Here is a 23,045-nt window from a genome sequence, read left to right as displayed (position 1 = left end):
AAGAAATTGAACAAGCCATCAATGAACTTCCTAAGAAAAAATCCCCAGGGTCAGATGGATTCATAAGCTAATTGTACCAAGCATTAAAAGAACAATTAATCCCAATACTGTATAAACTATTTGGGAAAATAAGTAAAGAAGGAGTCCTACTAAATTCCTTTCACATCATAAATATGGAAGAGTCAAACCAGGAAGAGTCAAAATAGAAAAACAAAATTATAGACCAAGTCCCCTAAGGAATATTGATGCAAAAATTGGAATAAAATACTATAAAGGAGATTATAGCAATATATCCTAATTATCATACACTATGTATGACCAGGCTTTTATAGAAGGAACAGAGGGCTGGTTCAGGATTAGGAAAACTATCAGCATAACTGACAATATCAACAACAAAACCAACAGAAATCATAAGACTATCTCAATAGATGCAGAAAAAGCCTTTGACAAAATATTACCCTCATTCCTATGAAAAACACTAGTGAGCATAGGACTAAATGGAGCTTAACCTTAAAATGACAAGCAATATTTAGCTAAAACTATTAGCAAGTATTATCTGTAACACAGATAAGCCAGAAACCTTTCCAAAACAATAAGGGGTAAAGTAAAGATACTTATTATCACCTTTATTATTCAATATCGTACTAGAAATATGTTAGTTATAGTAATAAGACAAGAAAAAGAAAGCAAAAGAATTAGAACAGGCAATGAGGAAACAAAACTATCACTCTTTGCAAATGGTATGTTATACTTTGAAAATCCTAGACAATCAACTAAAAACTAATTGAAATAATTAACAATAGCAATGTAATAGGATGCAAAATTAGCCCAACTAAATCTATATTATGAACAAAATCCAGCAGCAAGAGACAGGAAGAGAAATTTCATTTAAAATAATTTAGACAAGGAAGCTAGGTATAATGGATAGGGCACTGGCCCTTAAGTCACAAGGACCTGAGTCCAAATCTGGTTTCAGACACTTGACATTTACTAGGCAAGTCACTTAATCCTGATTGCCTCACCAAAAAACAAAAAAATAGTAGACAGTATGAAATACTTAGGAGTCTATTTGCCACGACAAATGCAGAAACTATATGAATATAATTACAAAATACTTTTTACATAGTCACATCTAAACCATTAGAAAAATAATTGAGCCAATGTAATAAACACTACAATTCTACATAAATTAATCTTTTTACTTAGCACTATACCAATAAAACTACCATAAATCATCTTATAGAGCTAGAAAAAATAATAACAAACTTCATTTGAAAGGACAAAAGGTCAAGTATATCAAGGAATTCAATGAAAAAAAAAATGTGAAAGAGTAATGTCTAGTTGCTCCAGATCTAGAACTGTATTATAAAGCAATAATTATCAAAACAATCTGGTATTGGCTATGAAAGTCATTGATCAGCAGGAGATTACATTACACTAAATGACCATAGTAATCTAGTATATGATAAACTCAATTGATAAATGATATAAATAGGTGATAAAGAAATCAAACCAGGGAGCATTCTGAGAAGATGATGGAATATGTTGGTAAATTTCAAGCTCTCCAGATTTCCCCCACAACCTCAGGATCAACACAGACTGGTGAAAAATCAATAAGACACGGTCCTGGGTCAGAAATAACCAGCACATCGGGAGTGCAGAAGAAGGGGGGCAGGGACACTACTGTGAGGGGAGCTTTTGGTTTAGGGTTCCAGGTCAGAGGGGAGAGCTGGAGTGAAGCTAGGGTCACCCACCCCACAATTGCTTACACTAATACTTAAAAAAAAAATGAACTGGCAAAGAAGAAAGAACCCCACCACAGAAACTTACTATGGGAAAGGGAGGTTCATTTTCAGAGGACACAGAAATAAAATAAACTTCTACCCCAAGAGTAACATTAAATGGCTACTTGCCCAGGGAAAATTTATAGAACTCAAAAAAGACTTTTAAAATCAAATGAGAGACATTGAAAAAAAAACTAAACAAAATTTAAAACCATCCAAGGGAAAAAAAAAAAAAAGATTATAAAAAAAAAGTTAACCAAGTAGAAAAGGAGATATAGTCTGAAAAAGGAAAATAATTCTTGGAAAATTAGAATTGGGTAAGGGGAAGCCAGTGAAACTATAAGAGACCAAGAAATAACAAAGCAGAATATAAAGAATGAAAAAATAAGAACAGAATATAAAACAGCCTATAGGAAAAACAACAGATCTAGAGAACAGATCAAGAAGAGAAAATATAAAAATAATTGGATTGTCTGAAAGTTGTGACCAAAGAATCTTGACACAAAATGCAAAAATAATCCAAGAAAATTGTGATAGAACATGAGGAAAAAGTAAAAAAAAAAACAGAAAAAAAAATCTACCAATCACCACTTCAAAGAGATCCTTTATGGAAAACACATAGGAATATTATTGCCAAATTTTGAATCTCCCCAGATAAAAGAGAGAAATTTTGCAAGAAACAAACAAACAAAAAACTATTTAAATATGCTGGAGATACAATTATATTTGTACAGGACTTATCGATAGTCACAATAAAAGACCACAGGTCCTGGAATCATATGTACTGGCAATTAAAAGAACTAGGCCTGCAGCCAAAAATATCATTTCCAGTGAAAATTATCCATAATATTGAATGAAAAAAATGGATATAAGATAAGCTTGAAGAATTTCAGGACTTTCTTTCAAAATTGACCTCAAAAAATTTTACATATTTAACATATAAGAACAAATCTCAAAGATCAATTTCAAGGAACTTAACATGGACAAATTGCTTGTTTTTAACATGGGAATGTATACAGTATGTTTAAGCTTGACACCAATAATGGGGTAGCTCAAAAGAAAGATTGGAACAGAGTTAAGGTAAAAATAGTAATTATGTTATACAAACATATATACAAATAAGTAATTATGTTGCACAAATGAGGAAGAATAGACACAGAGGCATTAGAAGGCGGAGGAGGGCTCCTAGTTCTGAAACCCTACTCACATCGGCAATGGGTTAAATAGACGACACTACATACATACCATGAAAGGCTTAGCACCCTCCAAAATCTCTAAAGTAAGGGGGAAGAATGGGTGGAGGGGGAACCAAAGGATGGGGGAAGAAGACAAGGCAGGGATCTATGGGTGGAGGAGGTTAAGTAATGCCAAGGCAAGTTAAGGAGCAGAATTAAAGCAGAGTTAGCAGGTATAGGGGAGAAGAGAAATCCAGAGACACTACAACAAGGGTCAGGAGTAGAATTTATTAGGAAAAAAAAAAAAGTAGGGCTAGTAATCATTGCTCTTAGATAAAGTCAACCTTAAAGATTCAATCAAGAGAGAAATCTACATTATATATAAATCATACTAATATTATTTTAAGTGCATGTTTACATATGGGTAAATGTGTATATGTATGTGAGTATACATAGATATGTATGTGTGTGTGTATCTGTGTATGTATACAGATATATATGTGTGTATGTGTGTGCAGGTGCAAGGTGGGGATGGAAGGGTGGATATGTATGTATGTATGTATATATGAACATATCTGTGCTTAACTATAGCCTGCTTGGGAGAAGTGAGGAGTCTAAGGGGAAAAAAAGAATAACGTAAAAAAAGTGCACAGCAAAGAACAAAAGAACAAGCTACAAGGAAGCAAAGAAAAGATGGATACTCATGAATATAACTTTTACTATTATATGTCCTTTCTTGAATTGATTTTTTATTGTTGTCCTATATTTTCAATTCTCCTTGATATTCTGATAGGCACATGATAATGTTTAAAATATGAAGAAAAATATTAAAAAAAAAAAAAGAAATCAAACCTATCTACAGTCATATTAAAAAATGCTCTAAATCACCACTGATTAGAACAATGCTTAAAACAACTCTGAGGTACCATCTACAATTATCAGGTTGGAAAACAATGTCTATTGGAGGGGATGTGGGAAAAGTGGAACACGAATGCAATGTTAGTAGAGTTGTGAACCGATCCAACCACTCTGGAAAGCAATTTGGAATCATGCCCAAAGGGCTATAAAACCATGCATACTCTTTGAACCAGTAAAAGCACTGCTAAGTTTATCTCCAAGGAGATAAATGAAAGGGGGGAAAAGATTTATATGCACAAAAATATTTACAGAAGCTCTTTTTGTAGTGGCTAAGAACTGGACATCAAAGGGATACTCATCAACTTGGGGGTGGCTAAACAAGTTGTGGTACTTGATTTTGATGGATTATTATTGTGCTGTAAGAAATGACAAACAGGATGATTTCAGAGCCTGGAGAGACTTACATGAACTGATGCAAAGTTAAGCGAGCAGAATCAGGAGAACAGAGCACAGAGTAACAGCAACATTATTCGATGAAGAATTGTAAATGATTTAGCAATACAATGATCCAAGACAATTGCAAAAAACTAATGATGGAGCACATACCTCCTGGGAGAAAACTGATCTTGTCTAAATACAAACTGAAGCATGCTGCTTTTCACTTTCTTTCATTTTTTAAATATGAATCTTATACCAAATGACTAATGTGGAAATGTTTTACATAATTGTAGATGTATATGTGCAATCTATGTCTTGACTGCTTACTGTCTCAGGGAAGGGGAAAGGAGGGATAGAATTTGGAATTCAAAAGTCTAAAAACAAATGTTAAAAAGTTTTTTAAACATATAATTGAGAGAAAAAAATAATATATAATAATTTTTTTTTAAATACAGAAGAAGCCAAACTTGGTAGAGAAGACATGTGCCTTCTTCCCAGACCTAAACCAAGGCTTTCCTAGGAGACCCTGTAACTTCTTCAGTACTTTCAGTCATGACACAAGATCTCTTCAAGAGCCTGTTTGTGGCTCTCTTGACAGAGATACTGATGTGATTTACCATTTCCTTCTCCAGTTCATCTTACAAATGGGGAAACTGAGACAAAACAGGGTAAAGTGACTTGCTCAGGTTTACCCAGCCAGGAAGCGTCTGAGTTGGATTTGAACTCAGGAAGTTGAGTCTTCCTGACTCTATCTACTGCACCACCCAGCTGCCCGACTAATCTAGAAGCCTGCCACGGCCCCTTCAGTGGAAGTCTTCAAGACAAGGTAAGACCAGCCAGAGCTGTAGGACATGTCTGTGGTCAGGGATGGGCTGGCCTGGGGACCCAAAGCCTCAAGATCCCTGACAGCTCAGGGGCAATGGGAAGGAGAGAGGAGGAAAGCGAGCCCCCTCAGAGAGGGCAAGACTGGGGGACAGGGAAGGGTGGCAGGCCAGGCTGACGTGGCCACTGAAAGCTGGGAAAGGGGATGCTGCAGGAGCCATGCTCCCTGACATTAAAAGGCATCAGAGTGGCCTTTGGGAAGGAATTCTGTGCCATCACAATTTTTCTTTTTTGTGTGGCTCCTGCTGCCCCATACCATCTCACACAATGGCAATCAGGGCCTGCTCCAGGGGAGGAACAAAGAGCCCTGAGAGGGAGGAGCAGGGAGACAGGTCCTCTCCAGCATCGGGCAGCAAGCGGGCCAGGCCTGGGACCAAGAGAGGCAGAGAATGGGGACTACAAGAAACGAGGGGCTGCGGACAGGTCTGAAAGAGGAAAGCAGCAAGCAGGGGCCAAAAGGGGCCAAGCAGGGTTCCCTGGACTCAGACACTGAGCCTTGCGCTGTACCCTAATCCTCTTCTTCTGTGCCACACGCATCCCAGCTTCACCCCTTACCTGGAAAAGGTCCCTGCAGCTGCTGCAGATTCCCAAGGATCTTCTGGCTCAGAAGGTGGATCAGCCGGGTCACAACCTATGAGTTGCAAACCAGAGGTCACACCAGGCAAGAGAATCCCCAAGTCCCCATCCACACTGACTTTGGGCATCTCCCAAGAGGATACCTGGAGCCCAGATCACCTGAGAAGTGCCTGGAAGCCCAGTTCTCCACCTCATAATTAAGACCCCAAAGGTCCCAGTCTCCACTCTGAGTGATCCTTGGAATGCCTCCTCCCTTCCCCTGGGTCCTTCCCTAGAGCTCCCATACCTGTGGATACCTCCTCTTAATATGGCTCAGGGTCCCCTCGGGCAACTTGGCAAGCTCCGTGTCCCGCACTGCATGCACTGTTGTGGCCCGGGGCTGGCGGGTCAGTGCTTCCACCTATATCCAACCAGGACAGGGCAATAAACAGCCTGCTCCCCAATGGACACAAGGAGAGAGAACCCATGGGGATTCACTACCAACAGGGCCCAAGCATTAGCAAGGGAAGAAGAAAGCTAAGCCAGGAAGTTAAAACTGGAGGAAGCACTGGGACAGGACAGGAATTCAGGATGGGAAATAGGGGAGATATCCAGAGCCAGGATTAGGAAGGGCTGGGTCCTGGATAGGTAGCTCACCACCCCGATAAGATCCCCACGGCCATATTCCCCGACCAATTCCTTCTTGCCACTTCCCCTCTGGATGACAGAGCGCAGGCGCCCATTGAGTACAATGTAGGTACAGTCTGAGCGATCACCCTGTCTGGAAGATAGGGACACAGCAGGTGGGGAAGATCAGAAAGTGCCTGGTTTTCCCCCAGAGAACTTCAATGATAAAGTCAGGGTGGGACTGGGAGAACAGAGGCCCCAGGAATTCATGAAGGGAAAAAGGAGACCCCAAAACCCATCAGTCACAGGGACCTTCAGGAACTAGAACCTGGGAGATTTGGGTTGAAGGATTCCAGGGCTTAGGGCAGAGGTCCTCAAACTTTTTAACTAGGGGGCCAGTTCACTGTCCCTCAGACTGTTGGAGGCCGGACTATAGTAAAAACAAAACCTCAACTCTGTCTCCGCCCCTCAGCCCATTTGTCATAACCCGGCGGGCTGCATAAACATCCTCAGTGGGCCGCATGTGGCCCGCGGGCTGTAGTTTGAGAACCCCTGGCTTAGGATGTCCAATGAGAGGAAATACAGATGGGAAATGGGTCCCAGGGCAAGAAGAATTTAAGTCTAAGGTTCCAAGGTTAAGGCTCTGTTACCTGTAGAGGGCACGGCCAGCCTCTACTGAGGTCCAGTCAATTGCAAAGTCCATCTGGCGTACAAATGGGGACATGCGGGCAGCCACGGTGTGGGCAGCGCTCAGGACCACACTTGGCTGCTCCCGCATGATCCTGGGACGGGAAGAGGAAACAGGACGGCATGGAGACCCTGTTGTTCCCTCCCTGCCTCCCCTGAACACCACCCCCCAGCCCTGCTTGGCCAGCCTGGATGTCCATACGCACTCATAGAAGCCCGACTTGGAAATGCGCAAGAAAGTGCAGTCTCGCTGCGCCCGCAGGGTGAAGATGAGCGGCTCCCCCGTCAACACGGCCAGCTGCCCCACCAGCTCTCCAGGCTGGGCTACAAACAGACACACATCTTCCGCCTTGTCAATCATGCGCTGGTACACGTGCAAACAGCCCCAGAGCACAAAGTGCAGGCTGGCATCCTAGGGTAGGGCCAGAGGGGGGAGAAGAAGGACAAGATTGGAAAGATGCCTCCCTTTAGGAGAACAACTTCAAGCATAACTGACAGGCCCTCGGGTGGGAGCCACCAGCCACTGACCTAAACATTCAGAAATGAGGGTACAACTGCGTGGGGAGAGGAGACCTACAAGGCAAACAGATTGTGGATTTGAAGTTGGGGACCCAGGCCCAAATCCTACATCTCCTAGAACAAAGTTCTTCACCTTTCTGGGCCTTTGTTTCCTCATTTGCAAAATGAGAGGATTGGACTGGATGATGTCTCTTTCAATTCTATTTTTTTTCTAAAAATTTAAAATACTAAATTTAAATTTAAAATTCTAAAACTTTGCTCTTGAGACCCCATCAAGTCTGTCAAAACATCAGCTAATAGGAAAAGATGAGCACCAGGAAGATATCAAGTCTAGAACAGAAAGAAGGGTCCATCTTTTTGGAGTGGGAACAAGGACAGGTGAGAAACTAGAAGTAAACCAGATCTCCCGGTGAGAGACAAGGCCTCTTGATGGAACCACTTGAAGCTGGGTCTGGGTCACATTCCTACTGACAGAGCAAGAAGTCAGAAGGAAGAAGAGAATTAGTCCTAAGAACCGTAATATGAGTAAGAATAAAATTTTTTAAAGACCCAGAAAAAAAAGAACCAGGACACAGGTTTTGCTGAGCTAAGGAAAATAACATGAAACAATAATACCTAGCACTTACATTTACAAAAACAATTCTCATATATGACTTCATCTGAACCTCACAACACCATAAAGAGGCATTATTATTTATTTGGAAAAATAAAATATTATAAAAAGGAAAAAGGGGAAAAAATAATAAAAAATAAAATGGGGTTTCCAGAATATAATTCAATACCTAAACCAGGGGTTCCCAACCTACGGCCCGCGGGCCAAATGCGACCACTGAGGACGTTTATGTGGCCTGCCAATTATGGCAAATGGGCTGAGGGGCAGAGACAGAGTGTGAGTTTTTGTTTTTACTATAGTCCTGCCCTCCCACAGTCTGAGGGACAGTGAACTGGCCCTCCATTTTAAAAGTTGGAGGACCATTAATCTAAATTATGATATGAGCAGGGCAGAGTTTAAGGAGATCATCACCACACTTGTTTGAGACCCCGACTCTTGCATAAATGAAACCTAAAATCACATTAGCTTTTTGGCTGCCAGATTACAGTAGATTGATACCCCACTAAAAGTCTTAGATCAAGAAGAAAACAAAAGAAAAGTCCTAGATATTTTTCATATGAACAGGCCAAGTTCCTCCTAGCCTATGTTTAGACAATCAATTAGGCAAAATTGACCTGTTTTTGACCAAATAGAAAAAGACTTTATATTAATCCTTACTCAAAAGGAAAGGCAGGGGGTGAGATCAATAGTGTCACAGAGGCATCAGACATGAGTGTGAAGGACAAAAGCGTCTGGTACACTATCATCCCTGAGGACATGGAGACAGGATGGAACAACAAATTCAATTTCTCTTGACTAGACTCTAATAGGCAATCTGCTCTGCCAGGTCAGCGGTCAGGCTCTCAATCTTCTCATCTAATGAAATAATGAGCTACATCTCTGTAGAACTCTCCAGTTTTTAAAATTTTAACTTCAAAGTTTTAAGTTTACATGCCCTTCTGCACATCAAGCTAAAAACCACATTTGGCGGGGGCATTCTAGATAACAGTATCCTGCTTCTATAGACAAAGGGGCTGAGGAAAAGCTTGTCATCCTCCCACAATCTCAGAGTACGTGTCAGAAGCAGGATCGGAACTCAGACCTTCCTAGCTCCAAGCCTGGCATTCTATTCAGTCTCTATCCCTGCCAATCCCTCACAAGTGGTTAAGCAGGACTTCATCTGAGTCACCAATAAATATGTTCCAAGGGCCTGGGAGAGAGTCCTGTAGCCACCACTAGAGACTTCCCTCCCGACTGGCACTATTTGGTCCAGTAATTCAACAAACTTAACATTCTCCTGGCCACAGCTACCCATTTAGTGCACAAGTGTATCATGGGAAACATTATAAAATCTCTCACTGTCACATAAATAAGTGAATGAGGCCGACATAAATATGTGAATAAGACTCCACCTGTTTAGTAACTCAGCCCAAACGGGGAAATGAGGTTAGAGTGACATAACTAGCTCTGGATGAATCCAGGCTGACTCTTGGAGATCACATCCCATCAATTGAATGACCCATCTCAGAATTAGTCCTGCAGATCAAAGCTCACTGGCCAATAGTTTCTGGAACCCACCCTCTTCCCTCCAGGTCATTCCTAATAGGAGATGCCCAAACCAGTTCATCCTGATAAAGTGAATCCACAAACACTAAGCAGAGCCACAAGTACCCCACAACCACCATATACCAAACAGCCAAGAAAGCAGAACAAGCCCAGCTCTGGCACGTTCTCACCCACTACTGTCCCCATGGAGACAAGGAGCCCAGAAGGACCATAGACATTTCTCTAGCCTTGCCTGACCTTACCCAGCCCCAACCTCAGCTCAAGAAAAATTACAGAGGAACAGGAGACCAGCAATTTCACAGCTGGAATGCTCAGAGAAACTTTGTGAACTGAGAAATTCCTTGTCTTCGGGATCAGGGATCCCTCTTCCAGTTCAGGCGCAGTGTGTGAGTGTCTGTTTGTCTGTTTGTTTTGTCTCCTTTCAGGTCAAACACTGACATCAGTGTCTCATCTTGACCACTGAGATGGAGCTGGCAAAACTGCCTGCTTGGGATGGCTGCATAACCTTGAGCCCAGCAGTACCACTACCCGATCTAGACTCAAAAGTGCCAAAAGAAACAGGAAAAGGACCCATACATGTCAAGATGGTGATAAGTTTTTTTAGTGGCAAAGAACTAGCAAGTGAGGTGTTTACCTGGGAAATGGCTGAACAAGATATGATACGTGAATAGGACAGAATTCTATCGTGCCATAAGAAATGATGAAGGAGATGATTTCAGAGACCTGGGAAGACCGGAATAAACTGACAAAGAGTGAAGGGAGCAGAACCAGGAGGATAATTTTCACAATAACAACACTCAAGCCAAACAGCTCTGAAAGACTTAAGAACTTTGATCGAAAAAATGAGCATCTGGGTTTCTGGAGGAACAATGAAAAATGTTATTGACCTCCTAACAAGCGCATAGACTCTGGGTGCAGAACATGTTAGACATGCATTTGTGGACACAGCCAATGTGGAACTTGTGCTTTTTGGCTTTTTTCTTTCTTTTTCAGTGGAGGAGAAAAAGTGAATTTTTCTTGAATGCAAGAGAGACCACAGACGCAGTGGTCCCAAAGCAGGCCCATGAGACTGTCTTCCTGGCATGATTCTCCCTGTTACTGATGCCAAGGATTGACAAGTGGACATAAAGCTGGTGCTTCCAAAAATGAGGGATTTCTGGGCCTCTCGCATCCCCTTAGCCAGGTTTTTCTGTGCTTTCTACTTACAAGATCAATTTCCTTAATAGGAGAGATTCCATTCATTCTACATTTATTACTGTTGAGCAGCCAGCCACAGCAAAAAAGTCTTCTCTTTTTTGACTTTTACTGCCTTACAGCACATAAATAAGGCCTCCATTTACTGAAAGGCTGAGTTCATTCAGCCTGACAATATTATAGGATTCCCCTTCAAAAGCCTATTTGGCTTTGAGTATGTGCCCTCACTTGCTTCACTTTAAAATCAACCTCTGCAGAGAGCTCTTGGAAAAAACATTGCTCCCTTGAGGTGCTCATTTCTCCCTATCCTTTCCCATCAGGATAATTCATTATTAGGCCATCAGAATTTTATTCTTGAAGCTTCCGGGCCCTGCGGGTAGCCTTTGCTTTCAGAGCTTCAGACCATGAGACCTCTCTTTACTCTGACCTTTCTGAAATCCATCTGCCTCGTCTCCAGGGGATCCCCAAGACTACATCCCACACTTCCCCCTTCCATCTAATATGAACTCTATACTGGTGAGGTTGCTGCTTCAGCAGGTTCCTGTCATTTCACCAACTCTCCCCACCGTGGATCCCCCCAATCAAGGACGATACCTCCCATCGCTGCTTCCTCTGAACATGGCAGCAAGACAATGTAAGAATCAATCAACAGTTCTGCTTTTAGGAGAAAGGACCTGCTCAGGTGTTGTGTGCTGTTAAAGCTCCTGTCAGTCATGCTTCTATGCAGCTGTACTGAGAGCTCACCCCTTGCAGAGATCCTCATGCCGAGAGCATCAAGACCTAGAAACACTGCTTTTCTTCGGGAGACTGTTATCATTCAGAAGAAAGAGCTCAGCCTAACTCTCCGCACAAGAAAACCCAGATGGATAAAGAGAGAATGCCCACTATTAGAGATTGCAAGATTATGAGAATGGAAGGCCCAGAGAGCAGACCTAACGGGGACTCGACCTCGACAGCTGCGGAACAGAGCCCAGAAGAGAACTGGAGGGAAATTGTTTAGTGGTTTAAAAGGCTTCAAGCTTCGCTCTGAAATAAAACCCCATCTTTTAACATCAATATTCTTCTTTCAATGAGGCTTGACAGCTGAGTCATGAAATGAATACTAACCTCTGTGGAATGAAAGTCGTGGGTCACCCAAAGATCAGAGAGAATAAAGGGGCTGCTGAGCACAAATAGGGAGCAGGATATTACCAAAGAACCCCACAGAGGGAGCAATGAAAAGAATGTTATCAGAAAGATGTCTGGCTGAAGAGGAAGAAGACTGGCCAGAGTTTAAGAGATGGATAATTCTGCATCCTACTGCTTCCCTGGGATCCAGAGGAGATCTGGATCTGGTATTCTAATCAGGAATCTGTGAATCTGAGTTTTTTAAAAATTCTAATTACTGTATTTCCTCACATTTGGTTTTCCTACAATCCTCTGTGTCTTGTGCTGAAGAGCATCATTCTGAGACCACTGGTGCACAAAAAAAGGCGAAGAAGTCCTGATCTGGAGGAAGGATGCTTAATGGATCCTCCATTGGCCCTCCCACACCCCCACGGGCTGTGTCTGGACGGCGCACCCACACCGCCCAGTCCCTGAACCAAGCCATCAAAGGCAGCAAAGCAGGAAGACCTCAGGCCTTTCTCCCCCTGGTCCAAGAGTCTGGACCTTCCTCCAGTGCCACTCTCCCTTCTGATGTTCTGTTTGTTTCTGCAGTTTCCCAGGAAAAATTAGTCATGACTTTTTGGGGTCTATGGGAAGTTTTCCTGATGCTGAGGGAAGACAGACTGCTGGATCCCAAGTGGTTGGCAGTGTCTGGGGGGTGGCTGACCAGCATCAGGGCCAGCACGGCACCAGGGCATGGGGGAAGGGATCAGGGACCCAAGGAGATGATGAGTGGGAACCACTGAGAACATGGATCCAAGGCTGAAGCTGGGATGTGCTACCCTGGCTATTGCCTTTCTAACCCCTTTGGGGAGGCGAGCTCAGCTATCTGAGCTAAAGCCCACTATGGAGCTCACCGAGGCACAGGCCTGTGCCAGGAGGGAAGGAGGGCTCACCTGGTCACCCTGGCGAGCGATGACTGTGCCCGCCTTTGCATGGTGCAGCAGCACGCGGCTGTTCAGTAGCGTGGGGTCCTAGAAACAGCGAAGGACAAGAGGGTTCTCAGAAGGGGCCCCCAGCCTTCCATAACCCCCCGCCTCTCCCCCTCTCCCTGCCTACTTCGATCTTCATCAGCTTCACCAGCTCCCGCTTGGCCGCCTCAATGATGCTACTGGTCTGGCGGCCTTGGTAGGGCCCGAAGGGACAGTCGCCCCCGGCTGACTCATCCTCGCAGAAGCTGTACTCACAGGCCCCCGCCGGCTGTTCCCGAGGCTCCTGAGACATCAACTGGGTGGAACCAGGAAGTCAGGGAGCCCCCAGCTCAGACCCCCTCCCCCGATCACCTTCCACACGCATAGTCTCAGTTATGTGCCTGAGGAGCCCACCAAGAGTTTAAAGCCTCAATGGGCTTGGGGGTGTGGAACAAAGAGGGGGCAGGGCCTCACCCGGGGCGTACTGGGGAGGGGGCTCCCTGAGCTCTCTTCCTGCAGGGACACAGAAATTCGGCCTCGTTCATAGGCCATGTCAAAGTCGGAACGAGGCCCCCGCTGCAGCCCTGGAAAGGGATGGAAGAAGGGAGGCCTTGGGGTCGGTGCCCCATCTTACTCCAGATCTTCCCCTCTTTCTTGACCCTTACCAGAGATGTCCACAGGCATGGAGATGCACCGGCTCAGCAGGGGGGCGGGAGGGGGCTCCAGAGAGGTTGGGGGCTTCACTGGATCCCCTGGGGAGGGAAGGAGGCACACTCAACATGATGACCCCTCTCTCCAACTCCACCACCTGGGTCTGGGGACTGGGGGGGTCAAGACAGATGGAAGGCCCTAAAAGGACCAGGTAGGGCAAGGGCTATCGAGGCAAACTCTTTCCAGCTTGGGACACAGGCTGCCTCCGACCCCAGACGTTACTGAGGGGAGGAAGGGGGTGGGAGGACATGGAAATCTAGTCGGAAAGGCCAAGATGGGGGCAGGAGGCTATGGTGGTTAGGTATACAAGATATCCCGAGGGCCCAACAGGAATTCAGGCAAGGAACCTGGGGGACCAGGAAGGGGGGCTCCAGTAGGGTCCAGGGGCCGGGCAAGAGGATCTCGTGCTTCTTCAGCAGTAGAGGCATTGATGACACGTTTGGGACCCCTAACGGGGCTGGTTCGGGTTGGGAGGCCGGGGCTCGGGAACAGGCGCAGCGGCTGCATCTCCTGGACAGAGTGGGCGAGGGTATGGCGAAGTGGTCCTTTCCAAAACAAGCCCTGCCCCAGCTCAGCCCATCCGCCTCCTATTCCCTCCCCACTCACGTGGCTGAAGAGCTCATTGGTCAGGCCCAGGTAGTTGTGAAGCGCTAAGAACGTCACTCGCTGCAGGCGCACCATGATGATCTGAAGGTGAGCACAGAACCAGGGTCAGGGCCCTTGGAGAAGAGGGGTCGAGGAGCTGGAGGAGGGGCCCACGGGGAGAGGGGGGACCAACCTGCACGACTCTCACGAGGCTCTCAGGGTACTTTGCAAAGACGGCAGAAAAAGCCTCGACCGGCAACCGCAACACGGTGGAGTCCCGGGCAGCGCGGGCAGAGACCGTCCTGTACGGACGCTGGTGCCCCTGGGTGAACAATGCCATGGAGTCAGGAAGCCGGGTACACCCTCCAGTCCGGCCGCCTTCCCTGCGAGCCTTCAGAACTCACCGTGATGACATCCAGGATGCTGAGGAGGCTGTTGACACTGTCCCCAGGGAAGACCTCCTTCACTACACACTCCTTCCCATCCTGGAAAACGGCAGCAGCTAGCCTCCAAAGGCCAGCACTTGGCCCCCGCGCCCCCACCGGCAGATGACTGACATCCAGTCCCCTCCTTCTACATTCCCCACCATGAGCTCTCTCATTGCCCTTGTCTCCCAGTCACCTCCCCTTTCCCCCCCAGCCTGATGCTGCTCAGCCCCCAGCCAGCCCTCTGACCAGGCCTGCTCACAGGGCCTGGGAGGCAGAGCTCCAGCTGCCCATCCTGGACCACATAAATGCTGGCGTCGGGCTGGCCCGGCCGGAACACGTAGTCGCCCTGGCTCAGCCGCTGGAACACCATGTGGCGACAGAGCTCCAGGAAGAGCGGCTTCTCAAAGTGGCCGAGCACTCTGTGGAGGGGAGAGGGCGTCAGGACCGAGCCCGGGCCCGGCTCCGCCGCCCCCCACTCCCCACTCACCGAACGTTCTTGAGCATGTAGAGCACCTCGGAGGGCAGGTGTGAATTGGCTACATCAAACTCAGTGAGGTCGGCCTCCAGCACGGCAGGAGGAGGCTCTTTTCGCTGCAGGGTTGGCGTCTCTTTCTGGATCCGCAGGATCCTGGGGGTGTGGGCATTATGTGTTGAGAGGGACAGACCAAGACAGCCCGCCTCCCCTGGCAATGCTGGGTCAGGCTGGGAGGGGAGTCCTTACTTCTTGGCAATGTTCAACATCTTGAGTTTCTTCTTCATTCGGGGCCGGGAGGCTGTGGAGATCGTGGTGTCCACCAGGGAGGAGGTCGACTGGGAAACCTGGAGCAGGGAAGGGGCCCATCAACAGGCTCTCCCACCGGGACACCCCAGCAGGAAGGGGGGAAGAGACGAGAGGGTAGCGAGTGGACTTCAGGAAACTGATGTGCCAAGGGGGCAGCTAGGGGGCGCAGTGGATAGAGCACCAGCCTTGAATTCAGGAGAACCTGAGTTCAAATCTGGTCTCAGACACTTAACACTTCCTAGCTGTGTGACCCTGGGCAAGTCACTTAACCCCAGCCTCAGGAAAAAAAAAAAAAAAGAAAGAAAAAAAAATCTGACATGCCAGGGAGGAACCAAACCTTGCGCATGATCTTGCGTCCATAGAACAGGACCTTATCCCTCTTGCGGAATCGATACTTGGGGGTCTCCTGGGCCTGGACCTCTGGCAAGTGCAAGCACAGACCCCAGTGAGCCCTTGCTCCCTCGTGAGCCCATGGCTCAGCCCAAACCCTCTCCAGACTCTAGCTTTCCAGTCCCCGGCCCACATCCCGCCCAGACGCTGGCCCCTGGCACAGTCTCCCCCAGAGATGACCATAAAGGACCCCGTTAGGCAGCCTCACTCTTTGTACGCAGCCTCCGAACCAGCACCAGGATGAGAGTGGCCATGAGCAGCACAACGGCCCCGACACCAATCATCATCCCCATCACCTGCGATGAGAAACACCGACTATCCAATCATACATGGGCTTAGGACCTCTGCCCAGCGAGAATCCCTGCTCTCCTCCCTCCTCCCTGTTATCCACACAGTGCTCTTCACCTAAACATTCTCTCTCTGGTACCTGGGCCTCAAGGCTCCCTGTCCCTGGCCTTCCTTGAGCAGCCGAGCCCCCAAGGAGATTTGACAATGAACAAGTCAGCACCTGCCCCCCTGCGTGGCACTCAGTGTGGCTGCCCCGCATCTCGTGTCCTTCCCACAGCCTGTGAGCTCGCGTGGGGCTGGTCCCTCCCTGCTCTCTCTGGATCCCCCCTACAGAAGGTTCCATCACTCTGACAGTCTCGCCGGCTAAGGGTCACCCCAAAGGAGGCTCTGGCAGAACAAGAACATCAGGGACTCCACTTCCCTTCCCCAGACGGGGATGAAGATGGTTTTTAAGGGCCCTTTCAGCTCTGTCCTTCAGGCAATTTGATTCCAGGTCTTCAAATTTTCAGCAGCAAAGCCAGACTAAACCAAGTTAGGCATGCTGGGAGTTGTAGTTCCTACTAATGCCAGATGGGACAGTACACCTTGGGAGCCGGGGCTACTGATGCCCTCAAAGCTGCCAGACTCACCAGGCTGGTCTGCAGTGGGTCCTCCACCAGCAGCTTGATATTGGGGAGCATGTCTGTCAGGGCGGCATCCTGGAGGGCAGAGGAGGGACAGCTCCTGGGGGAATGACCTGAGCCTCCCCCCCCCCCACGGGAATAATAACTGCCTGGCCCTCATCCCCCCACGTCCCCCAGGCCACCTACCTGCGGTGGGGGCTGGGGCAGCTCAGATTCACTCTGGCCCATGTCTGCCGCTGGCTCCGGAGCTGCCTCTGAGGCCCAGCTGTGGCCCTGTGGGGCCCTGGGAGGCCAGGGAACAGGACAGGTGAGACGGCAGTGGAAGCTGGGGCTGGCCCCCCAGGGCTGCCCTAAGTCCTGACACATAGCCAGAAGAGCAGCCGCAGGCAGGTGGTTGGGAAGGGAGAGGACAAAGGCCGGGGCAAGGTAAGGAAAGGGTGGGGCTGCCCAACCTGAGCCCTAGGACCCAGAAGCAACGTAAGCCAGCACCCTGCTTCTCAGTGGCAATGTAAGTCACCCCACACTCCTCCCATAACTTCACGGGTCTTAGCCGCTAAGGGCCGGCTCCCAAATCCCCATCAAGGACAGCCCCTTCTTCCTCTTCTGGAATGGGGCAACGGAGGCCAGGCAGGTGGAGGAAGGAAAGGGAGCCCTGGCACCCAACCTCCCAGCACCGCTCCCTCCACACATCCCCGGCTCTCAGGTCCCAAGAGGAACACAGCCACAGAGAATGAGACTGCCACAGAGCTGAAATAAGAAGTCACTTCCTCCTGGCCCCACAGCCCAGGGCAGCCCTGGAAAATCCCCAGAGCCCAGGGCTTCACAGAAATGTGGGGGAAAATTCCACGGGGGCGAGAACCCCAACTGCCCAAGAGCAGTCACCACAGGAGATGCAGATGTCCAATCCTGGCTAGTCATGAGAAAATCCAGAGGAGAGGAAGTCTCTGCCCAATCCCCCCCCTCTTAAGAGGGCTCCCTCCCTTTCCCCTCCCCCTTGTCAGAAGACATCCCAAGCAAACTACTGGGGGGTGACTGGAATATTACTGGAAATACTGGGAAATTACTGACAGACACGAGGCTGCAAATAGCCTCACTGGTGGATCTGGGAGACATTGGACTATGACAGGGAAGCAGTTGGGCATCACTGGGGCTACTGGGGCCAAGTGGAATGTCTGTGAAGAACACCAGAAGGTAGTCACTGGAGGGCAAAATTTAAGAGTCATACCAGCTAGAATTTCTACAATAATTTAAGATTTGCAAAGGACTTTAAATGTATTAACTTATTTGATTGATCTTCACAACTCTGAAGCAGATATTATCATTATTCCCAATTATTCCCATTTTACAGATGAGGAAATTGAGGTGAAGGGAGGCACACAGCTAGGAAGTGTCTGAGCCAGGACTCGAACAGGTCTTCCGGAATCCAAGTCCACATTCTTTCTACCGTGCTACCTGCCTGATTACTTATTCAAAAGAAAAATTAAAAACCAGATCAAAAGGGCTGTTGAAATAACAATCTATTTAAAGAAGATGAACTCAGTGTGAGGAAATTCATGAGACAAAATGGGGAAGCACGGTAAAGAATAGTTGGGTGAAGATCAAAGGAGATAGGAAAGTGGTATTGTCACGGGCTCCCACTGCCCAGGAACTCAGGAAACATGTCACAGATGGGCCCCAGAGATGATATAACGATGGCGCAAAACAGGGGATGGAGATCACCCTCCATACATCGCCCTTTTGGCCAAAAGCAGAGCAACTGACGAATTCCTGACCTGTCCTAATGATAATTTCATTCTTCAAAAAGAAAAGCAATCAAAAGGAGGAACTGCAATAATGGCTCTGACTGACCTAACAAGATGAACCAGTTGCTAAACAAGCAACAGACCTGTTCCATCTTGCACTTTAAGACTGAGAAGGAAAGGGGGGATTAAGCCAAATATACAGCTCGAAATTAGAGGCAGCGGGATTCCAAAAGTCCAGAGAACAAGCAAGCAGATTCTTAGGGCCTAGAGTGCTCCAAGGGAAGCTAGCTTGAAAGAAATGGGAAGCAATGAAGGAGGAGGTTTCTATGACACAACCACAGATGATTCCTATCTAAAGGAAACTGAGGCAAGGGGACGTGGAACTAACACATGAACCCACTTAGAAGATGGAAACACAAGCAGGTAGAAGAGATTGAGAAGGGAATCTGTGGGGCAGGCTTGAGTTCAGAGCAAGCTAAGGCTGTAGATGAACGTTAAGGACAACAAAAAGGTGATTATAGATAACAGAGGAAATGTTCTCTGGGACTGAAGAAAAAAAACCACAAGGGTTGAATTGAAAGCCAGGATTAGTCCTAAGATGTTAAGACAATTAACCACCTGGCCTTGATGAATTAAGGTTGCAAAGTACAGATGAAATGCAACCCAAGAAATGATGAACCTCATTAAGACATCTCATGATTGAGGCCAATTCCAATGATCTTGTGATGAAGAGAGCTATCTACACCCAGAGAGGACTGTGGGAACTGAAGGTGGATCACAACATAGCATTTTCACTCTTTGTTGTTCATTTTTGTAGCATTTTTTGTTCATTTTTTCCTTTTTTGATCTGATTTTTCTTATGCAGCATAATAAATACAGAAATATGTATAGAAGAATTGCTATATGTTTAACATATATTGAATTACTTGCCATTTAGGGGAGGGGAGAGGAAGAAAGGGGAAAATGTAGTCTACAAGGTTTTGCAAGGGTCAACATTGAAAAATTATCCACGCATATGTTTTGAAAATAAGCTTTAATAAAATTTTAAAAAATAAAATAAATTTTACCCTAATCAAAGAAAAATACATAGGGGAAAAAAAGATATCTCAAAGCTCACAGACAGATGTACCAACTTTTAATAAAGGGAAGAAGATGGAAACTACAAACTAAGGACCTTTTGAGTTCGGTTTCAAATCTTAGCAAAATTCTATAATGTATTATCAGAGGGGTGATTTGTGAGCATTTGGGGGGCAGGGGAAGACAGAATCACCAAGAACTATCCAGTTTCATTCGGAACAAGTCAAGCCTGACTAAGCTCCCTTTATTCTCTGACATGGTTAATAAACTGGGATGAGGGACAAGTTGAAATATCTGATTATCAATCAGTAAACCAGCCAGTAAAAGCTATTGTGCTATTTTTTGGACATGGAGTGACTTTGAGGAAAGAAGTTGGATGCAATTAGAATTAGTGTAATGGCAGGACCCAATTTTTGATATCAATTTGAAGCAGGAAGGGGGAGGTTCCATTGAGTGCCCCACAGATATGTGCTGAGCTCTGCAATATTCAGTGCCTTAGATGAAAGCATAGAAGGCAGGCTCAGAAAATCTGTAGATTACACAAAGCTAAAACCCTGAATAACAGAGACAGGATCCAAAAAGATCTCATTAGACTAGAACAATGGGTAGAGTCTAGTAATGAGGAGTTTAATGCAGATAAACAAAATCCTATTTGGGGGTCAGAAAAAAAATGGGACAAATGGAACATGGAAGAAGAAGGGGAGGAAAAGACATTGTAAACAAGATCTGGGAATATATTGGCCTGAACATTCCAAATTCTTCAAAAGAGATTTGGCAGCAAAAGCTAAGTAATGTTAAGCTACAGTAAGAGAGAAGTGCCCCTGAGAATCAAAGTGATGATCTGGTTCATGACACTGGTCATGAGCTGGGAGTATTATGTTCAGTTAAGGTGCCACATTTCAGTAAGGATTTTTGATAAACTAGACCGAGGTTGGAGATAGGGTGGGTGGGTGAGTGTGTGTGACCAGAACAGTGACAAGACTGGAGAGCACGCCATATGAAGACTGACAAAAATAAAGATGGATATTCCATCTAGAAAGCAAAATCTTGTGCTTTTTAAAGAGCAGCTGTGGAAGGTGGGTGAAAATGGGAAGAAGTGAACAAGGGGAAGGTTTCAAATAAAGCTTAGTGTAAATGAAAGAATGAAGATGGTACTCTCTAGGTATCTGTGCCTTCTGGCTTCCTTCAATGCCACTTTAAGAGAATTCTGACCTGCCTCATGCTAGTGCTTTCACTCTACTGCTTATGTTCAGTATATCTGTCTAGATCGTTTATACATAGTTGTTTACTCACTGTCCCCCTGTTGGATTGGGAGCTGCTTCGGGCACACAGACATTTAATAAATTTTTATTTTTTAACTAACCGTCAGAGTGGTCAAAAAGGAGAGCCTGCTTTGGTAAAGAGTAGATTCCCCTTCACTGGAGGTCAGGTCAAGAAGAGGCTTTTTGTCCACCGTCAAAGGTTTCAGAGGGAATTCTCATCCAGATACCAGTTGGACTGGAGGGCTTTGGAAGTCAACAAGATATTCTGTGAAAGCGGTGGGGAAAGTACAGGGCTAAAAGGGACTAAAGGTGCTTAAGAGACCAAGGGGAGTCAGGGGGCTGAGGAGATGGATAGAAGGGGGTGTCTTTGAGCACCTCCAGCACGCAGACAAACCATTTCCTCGGCCCCTGAATAAACAGGCGCCTGCGCTCAGACCACTGTCAGAGGCTTCAAAAGTCGCTGCAGGGACGGGCCAATGTCCGGGCATCAGAAGACGGGAGGTCAGGCGCTCGCTGACACAAGCCCCTTAACTCCTCGCTGACCACGAACGCTGAATTCTGTTCGAAACTGCGAGCCAGGCCCTCTGTCACTTACATCATGGGTTCAATTTGGAGGAACACGTGGAAGATGTGGTGCCACAGAAGCAGCACAGGGGGGGTCTCCACTCAAGGGGGAGGAGCGAGGAAGAAGAGTTTCCCTAATGTAAGCCTGTGGTTCAAGAGCACATTCTGGAATCTACCATTAGAAAAGAAGGTGGTGGTCACAGTGAGCCATGCCGGCTTCATGGGGACCGGACAGGCGAGCCCAAGCTCATTCCCGCTGCCGCCGTGGTTACCAGAGACTGGCAGGCGGGAACTGCTCCCTGCCCCAAAAGTGCAGAGCATTGTAAAGACTCTCGTGGAGCAGATGAAAGGCAACCGCTAAGGGCAGGTCTTCTTTTTTCGGCTTCCTCCATGACTTGTATAAAAACATCGTCCGTGACGGTGGGGGCAGCTAGGCTGCTGGGATGGATGGAGCCGGCCAAATCTGACCTTTGCTCTTTGACCCTTATCAGCAGGGTGACTCTGGTCAAGTACTTACCCCCAACTACCTCATAAAAAAGGGGGCACTGACCGGGGACGGGGGTGAGTGAGGGGGCTAACTCAGCAGACTCTGCCTGTGAGGAGTTCTGAGACCCCCGCCCAGCAGAACCGGCCAAACACAACGCAGCCCACACAGAGGGGGGCGGCAGGGCCGGGCCGGGGGGCTCCAGGACGTTCCACAGGCCAGGTCCAGGGCTCCGGGCAGCCGGAGCGTCAGGAGGGGGGCCCCGGGTGGCAGCCGGAGGCCCGGCCCTGACCGGGGCACCTTACTACGGTGACTCCTGGGCGGCCCGTCCTCCCTCCCTATACCAGGGGCCTCGGCCTCGGTAGCGACGCCCAACCCCCACTGCTGGGGGAGCACTCCGCTGCTCATCCGCCTTGGGGGCATCGGGGAGTCGGGGAGGCGCCTGCCCGGGACAAGAGACGCCCGTAGGATCCCGGGCTTGGCCCTGAGAAAACCGCAAGGGGTCCGGGAGAACTCCCCACTCAGAGGGTCCCCGGCCGGGTGGCAGCAACAAGGGGGCGCTACACGGCCCCTCCCCACCTCTCCCGGCCAGGTCTTCTCCGCTGGCTGCCCTCGGGGAAGCACCAGGCGCTGGGTGGTGTCCGTTCTGGCTCCTCCCTGGAGGAGGGGCGTCCGGACAGCATCCCCAGCCCCCGGCATACAGTAAGAGCCTCACAGATGTTTCGGTTGGATTCAATTGACTCAGGGGAACGGAGAAAATTAGGAACAAGGGGGGGAGGGGAGGGACATGACAGGACCAGAAGGGACGAGACGGAGGCGGAGGGGAGGGGGCGACTTCGGGGATCACCCCAGTCCTCCCGCGTGTCACTAACACCGCCCCGGGATCACGCGCCGGGGACCCAGGACTCACCGGGGCCCGCAGCCGCCTCAGCTCCGCGGCGCCACAGCCGCCGCCAGTCCCTCCACCACCACCGCAGCAGTAGCACGGCCCCTTTAAATTACGGCTCACGGCGCACCGTGATGACCTCATGGCTCCGTCCCCGCCCCTTCTCGGCCACCGTACGCCACGGTTTGCTGTGGAATACCTCCAAATTAAAAATGGCTGCCGAGACTATGGTTTTGTTTTAGCCGCCCGGGGCATGGGCTCCTCTCCACCACCAAGATTAAGGCCACCAC

The 23,045-nt window shown here is 47.7% G+C and overlaps 1 protein-coding gene across 4 annotated transcripts in view; it reads right to left on the bottom strand.

Annotated features, from left to right (window-relative positions):
* The window catches only part of PNPLA6 (patatin like domain 6, lysophospholipase), a 40,183-nt gene extending 17,310 nt beyond the window's left edge, over positions 1-22,873 (bottom strand). Inside the window, exons 1-21 of one of the 4 annotated variants that reach the window (XM_074300598.1) lie at positions 22,780-22,873; positions 16,927-17,023; positions 16,747-16,815; positions 16,038-16,125; positions 15,777-15,859; positions 15,380-15,477; positions 15,146-15,286; positions 14,918-15,077; positions 14,635-14,715; positions 14,424-14,552; positions 14,252-14,332; positions 13,993-14,155; positions 13,600-13,686; positions 13,409-13,518; positions 13,083-13,250; positions 12,920-12,997; positions 7,213-7,418; positions 6,970-7,101; positions 6,350-6,473; positions 6,000-6,113; positions 5,693-5,768 (exon numbers count right to left, since the gene is read on the bottom strand). In XM_074300598.1, coding sequence (XP_074156699.1) covers positions 5,693-5,768; positions 6,000-6,113; positions 6,350-6,473; positions 6,970-7,101; positions 7,213-7,418; positions 12,920-12,997; positions 13,083-13,250; positions 13,409-13,518; positions 13,600-13,686; positions 13,993-14,155; positions 14,252-14,332; positions 14,424-14,552; positions 14,635-14,715; positions 14,918-15,077; positions 15,146-15,286; positions 15,380-15,477; positions 15,777-15,859; positions 16,038-16,125; positions 16,747-16,815; positions 16,927-16,968 — 2,230 coding nt within the window. In that variant the 5' untranslated portion in view covers positions 16,969-17,023; positions 22,780-22,873. Of the gene's footprint in view, positions 1-5,692; positions 5,769-5,999; positions 6,114-6,349; positions 6,474-6,969; positions 7,102-7,212; positions 7,419-12,919; positions 12,998-13,082; positions 13,251-13,408; positions 13,519-13,599; positions 13,687-13,992; positions 14,156-14,251; positions 14,333-14,423; positions 14,553-14,634; positions 14,716-14,917; positions 15,078-15,145; positions 15,287-15,379; positions 15,478-15,776; positions 15,860-16,037; positions 16,126-16,746; positions 16,816-16,926; positions 17,091-20,922; positions 22,750-22,779 lie in introns of those variants that run through there. The other 3 variants (XM_074300612.1, XM_074300616.1, XM_074300605.1) reach the window with 3 other exon arrangements.
* Between the last annotated feature and the right edge of the window lie 172 nt (positions 22,874-23,045).

Source organism: Sminthopsis crassicaudata, chromosome 1, assembly GCF_048593235.1.
Source record: "Sminthopsis crassicaudata isolate SCR6 chromosome 1, ASM4859323v1, whole genome shotgun sequence".
NCBI classification, from domain to species: Eukaryota; Metazoa; Chordata; class Mammalia; order Dasyuromorphia; family Dasyuridae; genus Sminthopsis; species Sminthopsis crassicaudata.
The sequence above is the reverse complement of the archived record's forward strand: the minus strand, read 5'-3'. Positions and strand labels throughout refer to the sequence as shown.